Source organism: Apteryx rowi, unplaced genomic scaffold (assembly GCF_003343035.1).
Source record: "Apteryx rowi isolate R43461 unplaced genomic scaffold, aptRow1 scaffold_2, whole genome shotgun sequence".
Classification (NCBI taxonomy): Eukaryota; Metazoa; Chordata; class Aves; order Apterygiformes; family Apterygidae; genus Apteryx; species Apteryx rowi.
Window position 1 is genome coordinate 1957280 of NW_020448307.1, and position 16346 is coordinate 1973625.

The 16346-nt window shown below is 39.2% G+C and overlaps 1 protein-coding gene across 2 annotated transcripts in view; it reads left to right on the forward strand.

The window, feature by feature from the left end:
* ZCCHC10 (zinc finger CCHC-type containing 10) overlaps positions 1 to 11510 on the forward strand; it is a 14895-nt gene extending 3385 nt beyond the window's left edge. Inside the window, exons 2-4 of one of the 2 annotated variants that reach the window (XM_026063425.1) lie at positions 1058 to 1219; positions 5899 to 5940; positions 9603 to 11510. In XM_026063425.1, coding sequence (XP_025919210.1) covers positions 1058 to 1219; positions 5899 to 5940; positions 9603 to 9870 — 472 coding nt within the window. In that variant the 3' untranslated portion in view covers positions 9871 to 11510. The remainder of the gene's footprint in view (positions 1 to 1057; positions 1220 to 5898; positions 5941 to 9602) is intronic. The other variant, XM_026063426.1, reaches the window with a different exon arrangement.
* The last annotated feature ends 4836 nt before the right edge of the window (positions 11511 to 16346 follow it).

Genomic DNA, 16346 nt, shown 5'->3' on the forward strand with positions numbered 1-16346 from the left:
CCCCCCCCCCCCATATTCTGGCAAAGTATTGCATCACAGTATAAAACCTGAAATATGGATGTAAAAATGCTTGCTAATACTTCAGATATCTGGATGGTAAAGATTGCTAAGTAAAGTCTTGCTTGATATACTTTTCACAAAGGAAGCAAGAACCTGGTTTTTCTTATGATAAGCCTTCTGCCAGACTTTAATAAATTTTATTAGGATTCAGATAATCCACAAATARGAGCAGCTCTGTTTTGCTTGCACAGAATCCTAGGTTCTTTGTGTGAATTTGGCAGTGTTTGGCACTTGAGTATTAATTTCTAGGAAATGGAAATGAAGCTGCCCAAATTCTGCAGTGTTTTAGAACATCATTTTAATTGTTTATCTCAAGAAATCTAGAAGTATGTGCAATTACTGTATGATAACAAATTGTATGTAGCATAATCATTCCCAAAGGCTGCTGTACGATTATATCCTGTAAAGCCGAAAGCTGTGCCAATCGGGTTGATCAAAATGGGATTTGGGTGATAGGGTTAATCTTTGTTTGCTGACAGAGGATGGTCGTGTTAGCATTCTTCAAAATGTTTAAGTTGCTTAAAATATTGGAAGGGGATGGGAGATTATGGAATCTTAAGAGTGGGGGAAGATTGCAAGTTAGGCTACCCAGAAGCTTTTAGAAAACTGAAGTGAAATTTGGGTGTAGTGGATTCAGTGGTTCAGCATTTGCTACTTCAGCAGACGAAGACTTAGGCTGAAGCTCTGGAATAGAGGAAGTGTCTCTGGGTTTGCTTTGATAAACAGTTGATGTGGGAATATTTTAATAGTTGGAATAGCATGTGTCTGGCAAAACTCAGTATGTAACTATAAACTTGTACCTCTCCAGTGTTTGATGTTACTGTTCTTGTCCTAATTCGGGATACATAATAGCTAAAGCACCCTTGAATGTCAGTCTGGTTTAATCATAACTACATATGCTCTAAAGAATCTGTATGCTATAAAAAAAAAATCTTATTTTTTAAATAGGTAGAACAGACTTGAAATCAGTCACTTAAGCAATTCTGCATTTTTATAGGGAGGCAAACAAGCAGCATGTGAGATGTCAAAAATGTTTAGAGTTTGGACACTGGACGTATGAATGTACAGGGAAGAGAAAATATCTGCATAGACCTTCGAGGACAGCTCAATTAGCAAAAGTTCTTAAAGAAAAAGAAAAGCAACTGTTACTACAACAAAGGTAAGATTCGCAGGATGAAAATGTTCAGTTTTTAAATAAAAATGTGGTTTTGTATGTGGGTGGGAAAGATAGTGTCCTAGACCGCTTTGTCTTCTTTCGGTTTGTGATACCTGTTAATATTAAAACTGTTGTATATGTCAGGCAGTATCTGCACACTCAGGTCCCACAAAATTAAGGGGTTGTTTGTTAACACCTGCTGTCTAAAATAGGCCAACCTATAGAGTTTATAGCGCATCTTGAAATGACAAAGTGCACTAGGCTAAAGCTAAAATAKTTGGAGCCTTTATGTAATGGAATACTGTTTCCTGCATTCCTCAGTTATGTGGCTTTATTTATGTGGTAGTAAGAAAAGGTTGGTGTCCACACTGTAAATCTATTTAGAAAAAAATAAGTGACTTTCACTTTTGCTCAGATTTGCAGTTAGACTATGCAGACTTAAACCCTGGGTGCTATCTAATGGTGGATCTATGCCAGGAGCACAGTTCTTGTATATCGCTCATTACGAGGTGTAATGATTAAACTGGTGCGTGAGAGCTGGGTCATCGGCTATTCTCAGCTCTGTATTCCTTAAAGCATAAGGACAGACACCTCACTGAATTGACATTCTTTCCCTTTTTGATATCTGAGAATGGGAAGGATACCTGCAGTTTAACACAGTTTTGCTTGGATTTTTCTGTTTATGTGAAATGTGATTTCCTTTCCACTTTATTCTGTGGATAGACTTTAATGCTTCTCCCAAGTTAAGCAATTAAGCTTTTGTGCATTTCATTTGAAGTATTTTTGAAGAAGAGTTTAAGTAACTTAACTGGAACTTTCAGAGCAAACACAGAGGGATATTTCATGTCACTTTTGAAATGACAATAGCGTGTGACCAGCACATCTTGAGTTCCCCTGCCCTGCTGCTAACATCAGTGAAAATGTTACTCTATGTCTTGATGCGTTAAACACCATGCTGTGGTATTTAAAACAATTCTACACAATGCTTAACCAGCCAGCTGAAATCCAAAAGTACCAGATGTTGAAAACATCATAACTGCAGTTTCCTCCCTCAGTTGCGTATGACTTTGTCTTTGTTTCTGGGTCTGCAACTTCCTGTGCTGTCTCTGCTGAAGGGTGAGACTTTCTTTTGAATCTAAACAAAGATTTCTGAACCTATACAGAGTGTCTAAACAAAGATAACACCACTTTTAAAGATGGTGAAGTAGCAGAAGAGTGTGTGTGACTGACCCTGTGCTCTTAGCCTTTAAAAAAAAATTAAAGAAAATACCTTGGTGCTGAAAAGGTAAAACTTGGAATGAGGCTTATCCAGTAATGAACCTTTGCCTATTTTGTACCTTGCGCAACTGAGTATGTGAAAGTCCTAGAAGGAAAGTTCACTCTAGTGCTCAGTGTGCATACTTAAAATTGTACCTCTTTCTAAAGAAAAGAAAAAGTTGTACTATGAGAAATATTTTTGAAGGAACTTGATAGGCTTGCGTGATCTCAGTATTCAAAATCTTTCACCTTTCATATTGGGATATGCGCTGTGTAAGTAGGAAATTTACTTTTATAGGCTCTTCCTAAGTTTTTGCTCTTCAAAAAAAAAAAAAATCAAGTAGCATACCTATGGGTGTAAAACCAATATATATAGGACCTAAATGAAGCAATTCAGTTTCTAATTTTTTAAAACCATTTTGTACTGAATTATTGTTTACCATAGTCTTGGAGTGGTAAGTAACTCCAGTTGACAAAGAGAAAAAAGTGTATCAGACTAGTTTTCCATTAAATTCCTATTTATGAGATTTTCCATTCTGCTGTTGCGGTAGCTGAAGAGGTCGCTACCTTAGCCCCCCTGAGGGACAGTACCGTTTTTCTGCCATTGCAGCTAAAATGACTGAACGTTGCACAACGCATCCTCTGTTGCTGCAACTTGCAGCTCAGCATGTTAGTTGTAGGTTGTTAGTGGGATGTGAGCTGTGGAAGTGTGTTCATGCCTCTGGCTCTGTCATCTTGCTGGGGAAGGAAAATAGGTGGTAACCTCTGGTCTGATTGACTTCATCAGCTGCTTCAGCTGGGACAGGAATATGAATCAGAATGCTGAAATAATGGCTGAAGTGGAAGAGCGGGACAGCCCATTAGCTTAGCTGAAGAGTATTGTGTTTTTCTAATGAATTCTCATCCAATAAGTAATTATGAAGCAAATCTAACCCTCTAGTATGAGGATAGGATAGAAAATGAGTATAGGATAAGAAACTGGGCATGCTTACACTCTAAAACTTGCTGCCTTTGGAGGCAGAGTTTGGAAAGTTCTTCAGAGAATCAAGACTTTTAAGACAGAGATTGATGAGTTTAAGACTTAGATTATTTCACTGTTCCTTTCCTGTTTTATTTCTATCAAATTCTGCAGGGTAGAATGGGAGGATAGTTAATTGAGGATGAAATCCCTTGTTGCTTAGCCATTTTGCCTAAATTTGAGAATTTTATATAGGAGTTATGACTGTCCAGTCTCTGACCAATAGAATTTTTCTGCCTCTAAATCAAACAATTAGTCCACAGCGTGAGGAATCTGTGGTGTGGAAGCTTATCTAAGGGATATTTAGTCATCCTTTTATAAGATGGGAGCAGTTTTTAAACTGGGTTGAACTGGGCTGGATTCATGCTGATCGCATGGTCCTAAGCTCTCTGAAGCTCATTAACTGTGCCTTGAGGCATCCAGTTCCTTAGATATCAATATTACACTTTCAAGAATGAAGCTTATTCTTCATGGAAAGAACAACTTACTAGATCATGTTTTTATATTTTTATAGCTTGCTTTGGAAGGTTATTTCTTATCTGCACAGAAGTCAGGTCTCATACATACTAGTATTGCACCCAGGCTGCTTCTGTGTATTTGCATCATCTTCTTTAAAGATCTAATATCATTAACCAGAATGCACACACAATATGATAAGATTAATATTAATTTTCTAACAACTGCATACAAGATTTTTTCAGTGTTAACTCACTTCAGCAGTTGTTCCATGATCCTTTTATTTGCCCAGTATTGACCCCATAATTCCTGATATACGTTATGGAGGTTTAGCTTACTGGAATCAGTAAAGCCTGCAGTTCCCCAATCCTGGAGTAGGAGTTGGGAAGGAAGGAAAGGTGAGAGCGTGCTTATTCCTTAGTGATATTACTATGTTGAAGTAGAACCGGAAAGCTTGAGTCTTATGGTTCTGAGAGCAGAGCAGAGTATGGCACTAGAGGGAATACTTGACCAAGCACAATGAAACAGGTTTGTTTGATCTGCAGGGGTTGACCACTTCCAGTTGTGTAGTTCCGTAAAGTAGTGAACTCATTAATTTATGCATGTGTTAAACACTAGAGGGTGGCAGAGACCTATGCCATGGTAGCCTGGGTTAGTCACATAGTTAGGTCCTTTCTTCTGAAAGGTGTTTTCAGCTCTAATTCCATCTACTCTCAGTGACCTTGTGCAACCTCTTACCTGTGAAATAGCTTGTTACCTATGTTACCTATAACAAGGATATAAGGCCTTGATAATACAAATAGTAAAATCATTCAGTAGAATGGGAAGGATAATAACTTGGTTCCAAGTTCAGTGAATCTTCCTCTTGCCTGCAGAGGATATGTAGGGGGTGAAGAGAACTCTTACGTAGAATAATTTACCAGTTGTATGAAAATAATCTCATTTTGCTGCCATACGAATGACACTGAGGAATTTTCATTGAAATACAGTGTAGTTTACATTTAACATTCTCCTCTCTCACCCTTTTTTAGAATCTTTACCAACATAGACTGCTTTATAATTTCTAAATAAAATATACTTGTATTTTTTCCAAATCAGGTGCTTGCTTTTATTTCTGTGCACTTAAGGTGGCTTCCAATAATAGGTTTCTGTTGAGGAAAAAAGTATCCTGGTTTGTGAAAGAACATACAATTTCCTCACRTATCAATGGCACATTAAGCATGTTCTAAGAATATGAGGTAGGACAACCTTAATCGCACACATACAGCACTTAATTCAACCTGGAATGTATTTCTGCAATGGGTTAAGAAGAGGATGTAACTAAATTTAACCAAAAGATTGTTTTGTATATAAAACAAACAAAAAACCTTTGAGATGGGAAGACCAGTAAAAATCTCTTCAAGAAAGTGTTTTGTTAAGAAGCTTTCCTCTCCAGTGTTTGCCACTAAAACTTTGCGTGCATGAATACCTGAGAATCTGAAAGACAAATAGCTGGAAAGCATGAATAGAAGTAGACTATTCTGCCTTTATTGTGCTTGAAAGACATGCGTTAAAAATCCTACAGACTGATTCAGTCTCTTAACCCTTTGTTTCAATCAATTCAGAATTGGGCTGAATGTGGGTACATAGAAATTTTTTTGCATCTTTCTCCCCCCTGCTTTTCTCGTCCTGAAATGATGTTGTCCCTCTAATATGAAGAGTAAAGCATGCTTAATACAGAAAATTAGGGGTGAATTGCAAATTTCTTTTCCTGGATTTGTAGGCATTGTCTTCCTTCTGGGGTGAGAAGAGGCTGAAAATAGAGAAAGATGCCAACTGAACTCTGGGGTAGTGCAGCTCTCTGCCAGTGGCGTACCAGTTTTCTAATATTGAACTCAGCTCCATTGTGCTGCTATTTATTTAATTTTCCTACTGCATTAATCAAAGCCATTGTTTTTCCCCCCTTAATTAGCACTGGAGAAAGTACTACAGAAAGGAAGACCAAGAAAAAAAGGTACGTGGGGAACGATAGCAAATTGTGCAGCAATTTCAGTGTGTGATCTTGCACTCGTAATTGCAGTTGGCAATTTGGAAGGGGTGTGTGGGGAAATTGAAAGTGAATGCTGCAAATGCAGATTTGATTTTACTGCTTTGAGCCTGTTATGGGCATTTGAATGACAGATATTTGGCAAGTTTTTCCTCCCTGTCCAAAAGCTCTAAATTTTTTGTCTTTTGTCTTCTTCCTTACTGCTTGCCCTATCTCTTTGTGATCTTGCTTTAATAGTAAAAATCTTCTTATTTCTGCCTCAAAGTTCATGAAGTGTACTTTAAACAATTGTGCAAGAATGGCATACTGTTTTCTAATCKGTAATCGCTCCACCTACCCATCTTGCTCTTCCTTTTGTTGTGTTCATTCCCTTCTCTTAACAGCTGTCTCCCTCAAAGTTTGTATAGAGACTAAATTAGTGTCTTTAAAAAACAAAAACATACGCCTAGGAACTAAATCCTCCACCACCAAAAGAGAGGAAAATCCTAATTTGAACCAAGAACTCTTTTGACACTATTGCCACTGTAAATTTGTAGTACTGTTAGCTCAGGAATCCACTTTAGTATTTATTAGCAAAACCGTTTCAGGAACAGCTAGAACCTTGGTCACAATACTTGTGCGAAGCGTGTCATGAGTTTTACCTTCGGGGGATGACTGTTCACCAATGGCCTCATTGGTCTCTTTGCACCAAGTTGGCTGTCCCCTGTCTCCAAACCCTGCTTTGTAAAAACACTTTGCRAAAGACTTTTTTTAAAGACTGGACCTTTTGTTTTGTGTGTCAATCATTAAATAGGCCAGAGCAGTTTCTTTAAAACACTCCTTTATTTTAGGCTATTGTGTTGTGTGGCTTTACTGGAATACTTCCTGGCCAGGGTCTTAATTCTACCATTGGAGTAAGTTTTATCAAAGACTCCTTTCTCAATAGTGCCACTTATTGTTGAAATTACTGAGGACATATGAGATTGTAGATTAAATGAACTTTAAACGATGTAATTCAGATGTCTTCCTTGCTCAGGTTTCTCATATGCTGAACTCCTCTATCTGGCATAATAATTTTCAGAGTATTTGAGCTCAAACCCAATGTAAAATGGAGGGAAAAAAAACCACAATTTATTTGGGGGATTTTGTTTGACTTTTTTTTTTCCTTAAAATCTTAAGCTTTTTTTAGGTTTGATTTGTTATTTTGTTTTTATGCAAGCCCAGAATCATCAATATAACTCTTTTCCAGATTATATGCAACTTACATTTTTACTGTGATGCAGGAAGAATTAAATGCATAAAACTCTGTAAAGCATTGCCATGGAATATGTAAATTCCAGACTGAAGAAATGCAAAAGCTAAGATTCCAGCAGCAGTGAGCACTAACCTTTTACATACTGTATGTTTGTTTTGATATAAACAGTAACAAGTAACCTACAGGCTTAACCAGAAAAACAGGAACAGGCAAAGCTGCTGTTACAGTCTTGTACCTTAGGTGGCACAGAGCTTTCTTCTGAGCACGTTAGCTTCATCATTCCTATATAGTGTCCTTCGGTTCTAAATTGAAAGTCCCTTCATGCTTTGATCACATCTAATTCTACCTGTCTGAAGAGTAAAATCCTGTCCTAACTCATTTGTTCCCTGAGGCACCCAGCTGTGATTGTGCCCAAAACTGCAGCTTTGATTTAAGTAGTGTTTAAAAACACCAGGGATTGTTAGATGATTCCAATAGAATTAGAAAGGACAAAGCCTTGGAGCAGGGTGACAGAAAGCAGGCAAAATCGCAAAATGCAGCAGTTGGTCTGCAGTTGGCACATGGGATCATGAGAGATGTTAACATTAGCGAACTTGTTTTGGGGAGAGTGAATGCTGGTCTGCCTGAGAAATTTTGTGGGCTTCCAGTGGTCTAATAGACCCCAAAATCTGGGATCTACCAGTGTACAGCATCTGGAGTGTCACCTTATGCAGTTAAGATAAAATAGGTAAATTTTACTTGCTCCACTGTCAATTTCTTCTTTCATAACTGCTCATAGGCCGCATATTGCATCACCTTCTGAAAACAAGCATCTGTATGTTTCTTCTCTCATAGAGCTAGCCATTGCTTTCCTTCAAGAGAAACAATATTAAGTGTTATTTTCTGATGTTTGTGAGTGGATTTCAGTGCATGGCCTGAATATTGCAGGTCCATGGACTGCTCCTATGGGATCTGTGAAAGGTGATCAGGAAGAGAAAGTTCAGTCAAAGCCCTGTTCTTGTTGAAGGGATTCCCTGACCGATTCTTACCTGTGTAAGTGGGCCTGCACCTCTAATGAAACTGCTTCTGTTGAAGCTACTGCTCTGTTTAGCAGTTTCCCTCCAAAAGGCTAAATGCCACTTTAAAATGAGTTTCTACTAGTTCCATTATTTTGTTTTTCTAATCTTGAGATTATTTTTTGTCAACAGTAAGCCTGTATTTAACCGGCCTATATGGATTTTTTTTATTAATCAGCCATTATATCTGCTCACACAGAGATAACAGATGCCAGATGTATTATAAAAACTTCAGTGGTTCATAGCTTAATACATGCATCCAGGTTTATCAGTTGACATGCCTGTGGCTGGTATGATTTAAAAAAAAATTTTTTTAATGTCTGTCTCTATTATAGCATTAACATATGCATTTCCTGAGTTGTTACTTGGGCCCTCAAAGAAAACAAATTAATTTTCTAATGAAAAGAAGAGTCAGAATTATTATATATAGCACTTTTGCCTGCTGTCAGAATGATATTCAGTTGATTTTAGTTGGTGGGAAGGTGGGAATGAATTAGTACATTTACACTTTGCTTGGAGAAAGATCTATGGGAGAATTTAACTGTGTTTTCTTGGAATTCATACTATATTGTTCATTCAAAGACCATGAAATTGCGAGAACGGCAGCCTTTCATAAAGGCTGCATCTTCTTAATGGGAAAGCTAGTAACTTTTTTATATTAGCATGAAAAAAAAATTGCAGAGCATGCAGAAATCCATAGCATATCCACTTTCCAATATTCATAATTCTGTCTTCATCCTGGACTTCCTCAGAGGCACCCACCCCTTCTTCCCCACCCTGCAAGCTTAAGCATTCTGTAGTGGCAGGTAGGTTGGGTTCTTTTGCCATGAGTAATCTAAGAACAGTCTCAGAATACAGTTCTAACATTTGTGAAGTCACTGGTGAAACTTCCACCAACTTTACTGCAGTCAAAATTTTTTCACTCCTTATTACAGCGATGTGCCAGGGAACTGATCTTTAATTTTTCCCAAGGCTTTAGTAGTATACAACATTCATGTTCTTCTATTTAGCTCTGTCAGCAAAGGCAGTAGTCGTTACTATGAACAAGATCCTGCCAACTTTCAAATTTAACTTTTTTCTGTAGTCTTGTTTTGGCTTTCAAATTTTCCAGGACAACTTACTTCATGTGCCTGGTGTCACTCTGCCATTGCTGAAATAGGAAAAAATGCATTTGTTCAGAATGGAAGGGGGAAAAATGGCTGGTTGTCCTTAAGACTGAGTCAGACCTGGAAAATTTCAGCCCAAATAATTGATCTTTGGATTACACCAGAGTATAAAGAACACTCTGTAATGCTGTCTCAGGCAGGCCTGTTCTCATCTGTGTATTTGTTTTCTTTCAGATCTAAAAGTGTGACAAGTTCCAGCAGCAGTAGCAGTGCCAGTTCAGCTAGCGATTCGTCGTCTGACAGTGAAGACTCCTCTACCTCTTCTTCTGATGAAGACAGTGACAGTGATGAGAGCTCCTCTACTTCCTCATCTTCTCCCTCTTCAAGTAGTACTTCCTCTTCTTCAGAGTTCGAATCAGAATCTAGTTCCTCCAGCAGTAGCAGCAGCAGCACAGACAGTAGCTCTGATGATGAGCCACCAAAGAAAAAGAAGAAGAAATAGTGTGGTAAAGTGTAGAACTGATGTTAGTGAATGAAAACATTCTTCAAAGATGTTTCGAACATGTTATTGCCAAACAGTTTAACTGGTCAACATTTCTACGGCTAAAACTTTCTAAATGTTTTGCATAGTTGTTCATATGACATAAAAGGTATTAAATGGCATGTGAGACTTGCTGAAAGAGTATTTTTGTGGTTAATCCTTTTATGGAAAATTTTACTTTTTTAGTTAAAAATCTATCATCAGATTTGTTTATATGAGCTAAGGTCCAGTAACCCTGATGTTTACATGATGGAAAGCAAAAGCTTTTTGTTGCAGATCATGCTGTGCATCATATACTACTATTCTGTTTTTGGCAGCTTCACTTACATTTAGAAAATCCTCTAAACTGTTTAGAAGCAAAAGTTGTACACTGCCGGCTGCAGAGCACTGTCATTGTTTGTTGAAATTGAATGCACAACGTTGCACACAAGGGACTTCCATCTCACTGTTAACAAATGTATTATTTGCTGCTGAGCTTTTTTTCTGATGGCTTTTCCTGATGCTTCCAGGTTAAGTCTTAATTGCAACATAAAACTTTTAATAGTGCTCATTTGTTAATGATCGATATACAACTTGTCCTGTACAAAGGCTTTAGTCTTTTCAACTTTGCCTGTATCCTTAGCTCATGTATTTGTAATACTCTGAGACAAAGAAAGTCTCTTGCAGCAGTGTCTGTGTGAGAAAGAGGAGTAGTGCACAGTGGAAGAAGTATGACTGATGCTGCTTAGGAGTTTCATCTTTGTGCCTTTTTTTGTAAATTAAATGTATCCTAGTGAGAGAAGGGCTTGAGTGGGTGTTTTTCAGAACTCAATTAGCTTTCCATACAGAATATGGTCAATAAAACTAGAGAGAGTAGTAGCAAACAAAAACGGGCACTATTTTCACGGAAAGAGGAGAAAAAGGCTATTTTCACTGGATGTTCAGTAAGAAAAGGAGTCGCCTTTAAATAGAGATCCTGAAGGAAGATGTTTCTCTTTTGATATTTTTGCAAAAAATTGTTGTGTAATGCAAGATTAACAATCCATGTTGTTGGGCACGTGGTGGCTGACACTATAGTCTGCAGTATTATCAGTCTATTATTTTTATGTAATAAAGTGTGCACGTGTCTGTAAAAATCTGGCATGAGAGAAGCAAGTTAGTGCAAAAAATAAAAAAACAAACCAAAATATGAACATACTGCAGAACACTTATTGCTGGTTGCAAAATGATACTAATTTGCTCTTGTGGTGGATTTAAGCAGTTGGCATTAGTATTTTAATTAGTGATGCAGTCTCCTAAATTTCTTATTGTTGGAGTTCCCTTTTTTTGGGAGGGGGCATCAGATGTGGAAGAATTCTTAAATATCCTGGTTTAGGTAAAATATAGTAACTAAACTATTTTTTATATTTTTATGGAAAAAGTAGTGTGTAGAATTACTTTTGAATAAACTGTGCTTATATTTAAATGTTTGAAAATATGTATGTTGTATGTTTTAGTCTGTAATCATTACTGTGTTTTACAGAACACTGCAGACTGTAAATAAAATTACCAGAAAATTGTTTAAGTCCTCTTGAGCAAATGTACCATTCAATGGGAAAAAGTTAATAAATTATTAAACAATATTTGCTAAGCTCATACTTATTGCAAATCCAAACCAAAGTGATATAGTAGTAATTAAGTGGAAAAAATAAAACCCTCTGGAAAATAGGACTACTTGTAGTGCAGTGTGTAGGGCCATCTCTTGCAGTTTCAGCAGACGGCGCGTTGTGCCTGAAACCGCTGTGTTGGTAAGTTTGCTGTYGCTAACTTCTTCCGCTGTAGGGCCGTGGCAGGAATGGGGACTGCTGGAAGAGGGACGCGGAGCCTGGCTGTGCGGAGGAGATCCCATACTGTGGAAACACAGGCTTTAGCTTTGGTTGGCGTTCAGGAGCTGTGCAGCAGCAGTGCAGAGAGAGGGGGATCGTGATGGGGAACAGTTGTTCAGAAGGGAGAGGATTGATTCTGAACTATCTTTGCCATCCTGTTAAGAACATGTTGTACACTAATTTCTTTAGTGTTGCTGGGTTTTGTGTGTAGTTAGTTTTCTGAAATCTGGCTTCACACAGAAGTGTGTTTCTTCTCATTAAGTTGTCTCTGCCAGGTAAAGTTTAAGATACTTAGAGAACTATTAAGTACTAAAGCAAGTCATTAAATTCAGAGGGCTGGTTTCTTCATGCACCTGGTTACCTTTAGTATCTGCAGTTAGACAAATGGGCTGCCATTCATAAAGGCAAAGGGAAACACTTGCATAATCTACGTTCTGTCAGCAGGAGGTAGGATAAAATAACATAATTACAGATGAGATTAAGGAAGCCTTAATTTAATTTTTGGTCTGCTGTTGACTCATGAGCTGAGACTTTAAGAGACAGCTTACTGCTTTCAGTGGATCTGGTATTGTCAAATACTGATCAAGTCTGAGACCAGCCATAAGCCCTTCTGTACTCATGTTTTTTAAAGGTTTACTTTCAAATACAATAACTTCATTGAATTTGAATTCCCCTTTCTGTTTCATTTGTCTCTGCATATTCTTATTTTACAGAGGAAAAAAAACTACCAGCCTGGCAAGAGCCTTACCAGTTCATCTTTCAGCAGATCACATCTGGATTTCTTATAGCAAGATGCTTCAATGACAGTTTTTTTTCAACAGGAAAGGTATTTCTTTAATTACTGTCTTCCAAAGCTCTAAGTACAAAAGATCACTAACTTGCAAAAAAGTACTAACTAGAAATTGTTATATTTACCAAGCAGTTACATGAGACTTGTGTAGCTCTAAACAGGCTCAGTTTAATCCTTCCCCCGTAAGTAAAACTGCCATTGCTAATTGGAGTGAAGCAATTGATGCAGTCTAGTAGAAAAACAGCCTCAGGAAAAGGCATCACATTTCAAGGAGAAACATTACTAACTGATGGGAGAGCAAAAGAAGGCAGAGACAACCTGATCTTCTAGTCTAGGCCTTTATTAAATTGAACATCTGTCAGAGCCAGAAACAGATTTTTGGGTGCCCTAAATGAAATCATGTTACAGTCACTTACAGATTTTTATTTTTTTTAGGAAGGAGTCCTTAATAAATAGAAATTTTGCTATCAAATGGATTTGCTTTATAAAGAAATGATTCAACATACCTTGTCCTTATGGATTTAATTTAGTTTATGAAATTATGTTTATGTATAATACATGCCTTTAACCAGACACTGAGAATATCAGTTGTCTGATGTAGATCTTCAGAGCCTAATTTTGTTAACTGAGATATGCAAGCGTGTGTGAGAATACAAAACACAATACAGAATACAAGTTTGACTATTGAAAAGTGATATATCAAAAATGCCACTGACAACATCTTTTTAAAAGCATTATAGAAATCTGTTAGGAACAGATATGTATACTTTTTCCTTTTTTTAATTTTCTGTTCCTCTATGGTACAGTAGTACTTTCTCAAATAAGCTCTCTGCTCCCTACCCACTGATATAAAGTAGGGAAGTGAGATTAATTGTACAAAGAAATCTACAGAGCCAAGTTATAGCTGCATTTAATTTTCAGACAGGTAAGGGTTCCATCCCTATTTGATAATATTTTGTAACAGTACTGATAATACTTCAGTGTCATAATAAGCTTCAGATTTAACCACCAGTTAAAATAGAGTTATGAGTTATTTCAGACTGTCTCTTCACTTAATTATTTTAGCTTTGTACAGCTTTTTTTTGAAGGGTAATTGAAATCACAGTATTAGAAACAATTTTAAAAGAAGATTTAGATTCTGAAGTTTAAATTGTATGCAAAAAAATCTGTTTCTTGGGACGTTCTGCAGCACTTTTCCCATATTTCAAACAAATACAGAAGTATTAATTGGTAGGGTGGCTTTTTTAAAATGAACCCAAAGTGCAACTCTGTTTCAGTACATTTCAAAACCAGTTATGTGTAACAAGTAGCCTTGCTTAAATTCAAAGTTTTAAGTGTAGTTGTAAATCTTTCAAAAATAGCCTGTTTTGCAGATTGCTTAAAAAAAAAAAATTTTTTTTGGAAGCCCTTGCTGGGGTCAGATTTTGAGCCTTGGTGCCAGTTTGTGTTTGGAAAACATATTGCTGGTGTAATGGGATTGTCAGTGTGGAATCTCCTGTGAAGGGACTTGCAGTTGCCTAAGATGAGGTTGTGTGAATCTGAATTCTGTGTGGCTGTGCTGTGTCCTGCTTTTTAAGTTGATCCCAGGGTTATTACGTAATGCATGTCAAAAATGGCCTCCAAAATGCTCCTTTGAGATGAAAAAATGAATTAGAAAACAGAGTAATAAGTTGCACAAAAGAATGAAAACTTCAAGAGAAGTTCTGCCCCATGTACTACACTGTAATCAGGGCTTCTTTTCTGGTGCAGGCAAGGTCTTTTATTTAGGTGGGTGGKTTTTTTGTTTGTTTTTTAAAGAGGATTTTAGGGCCTGTCTTACACAGGGAACTCTTCTGAAATGGTATTCACAAAAATTGAATTGTTTCTGCATGTCATAGCCTACTGTGCACAGTGTTGAGACTGTGCTTGGAATTATTTGGAATTATTGATCACTGCTTACCTGAATTCATTTTCAAGTGTCAAATAATCCATTAAAATATATTAGAAATATTGATTAATCAGATCAAAAAAAGGAAGGTTTATTTTTCTCTTGTGGTTCCAATAATGCAATGTATCTAGATAAATATTTAATCAATGAGACATCTTACACATCAGAGGTCTCATTTTTAAAAACAGTGAAAACCTGTGCAGATCTGAATGTAAGCAGAGCAAGGGTTTATAGAGCACTGGCAAGCTGATAACTGAAAGGTAGGGAGAAAAGGTACAGACTTGTACTGAGATCTCATAATTATCTTGCATGATTAAAATGGGATTTTCATCCTAAAAGCTAAGGAAATTGGCACCTCTTATGGTTTGGTTTTGAAAGTCCTTTCCTAAAAATAAACTGGATTTTTTTCACTAGCAGCATGTGACATCAAAAGAAAGCTATATTTGATATCATGGTTGTAGGGCAGTGAAGCAAGATACTATTGTGAATTTATCCAAAGTCTAAACATGCAAGTACATCTCAAACAAGAGTCAGGAAGCTTAATATATTTAAAGTATTGACTTCATACTGAATTTCTCACTTACAATGCATTGCTGAGGACTTTTGTCATTCCTGTATATGGAGGCACAAATGTTTGGGGGTGGCGGGTAGGAGGCCATAATCCATGGTTTGGATCCATTCTTGGAATGGTTTGTTAAATAAGCTAATGCTTTGTTCAGGTTTTGAACAGAAGGTGTGATACCTTTCAGCATCCAGACTAGGACGCCTTTCTAGCAAAGCCGCTGCAGGGCTTGGGAAATGGTGAGTAATTGAAATGACGCGTCTTTCCACCTTGATGCCGTTCTTGTAGTAGCGTTACAAGTTCTTATGAGGTTGCTGAGAGATTTCATTGGGAGACTGGAAAAAAAAGTGTGTTCTGTCTTGTAAAAGGAAGACTTCTAGCTGCAGGGCTGTAAATTGACACCCGCTGACATGGGGCTGAGATGAGCTGAACGTTTAGCTTGAAAGATTGATGTACCCGCTCATCCACCTGGAAAGCTCCCCTCCGCCCGGTGCCTCTGCACCGCGTCTGGGGCGTGCTGTCATCTCCTCATCATTGCACAGCGTTCGGGCGCCAAAGTCGTTGGGTTGCRTACAAAGATGGAAATTTTTGGTCATTTTAGTAATGGAAAAAAGTCCCTATTGCTGTGGGGAGGGGGGGTGATGACTAACAGCGTGTCTCTTCTGGCAGAGGCAGCCGCTCTTTGCCGCGACCGTGGGCGATGCGGTGACGGGGCCGAGGCCGAGACGCGCCGTGCCCGCGCAGTCCGCTCGGGGCGAAGCGGCCTGGAGGTGAGGCCCGGGCTGCTGGGCTACGGCTGTGTGAAGGCCGCAGGTCTTGGCAGCTCGCGAGCCACCGGAGACGAGAACGGGAGGAAGCGGCGGCCGCCAAAGCTTTCCTCCGCCTCGGCCGCGCTAAATTGAACGCGCCGGCGGCCGCGGCTCCCTGAGGGGCGCTAACAGCCGCGAGGGGCGGGGCCGCCGGGGCGCTAACGGCCGCGGGGGGCGGGGCCTCGCCCCTGAGCCTGGCGCGTGACGAAGGGCCGCGGTGGGGGGCGGGGCCRCCCCGCGCGGGTCACGTGCCCTTTCCCCCCCTCTCCACCCCGCCGGCGCGGCCGTGCGAGGCGGTGTCACGTGTGAGCGGCGGCGGGGCGGGGCCGCGCGGCGCGCGGGGGCTGCCGGGTAATCCGAGTGCCCGGCTGCGGGAGGAGGCCGGAGCGGGCGCGGGGGGCGGAGGGCTGCCGAGGCCCACGTCGCCGGCCCACCGCCACGCCGACCGCCCCGCGCCTCGCCGCCAGCCCGGACCCGGCCCGCGATGGAGCGCCGGGACCCCTGG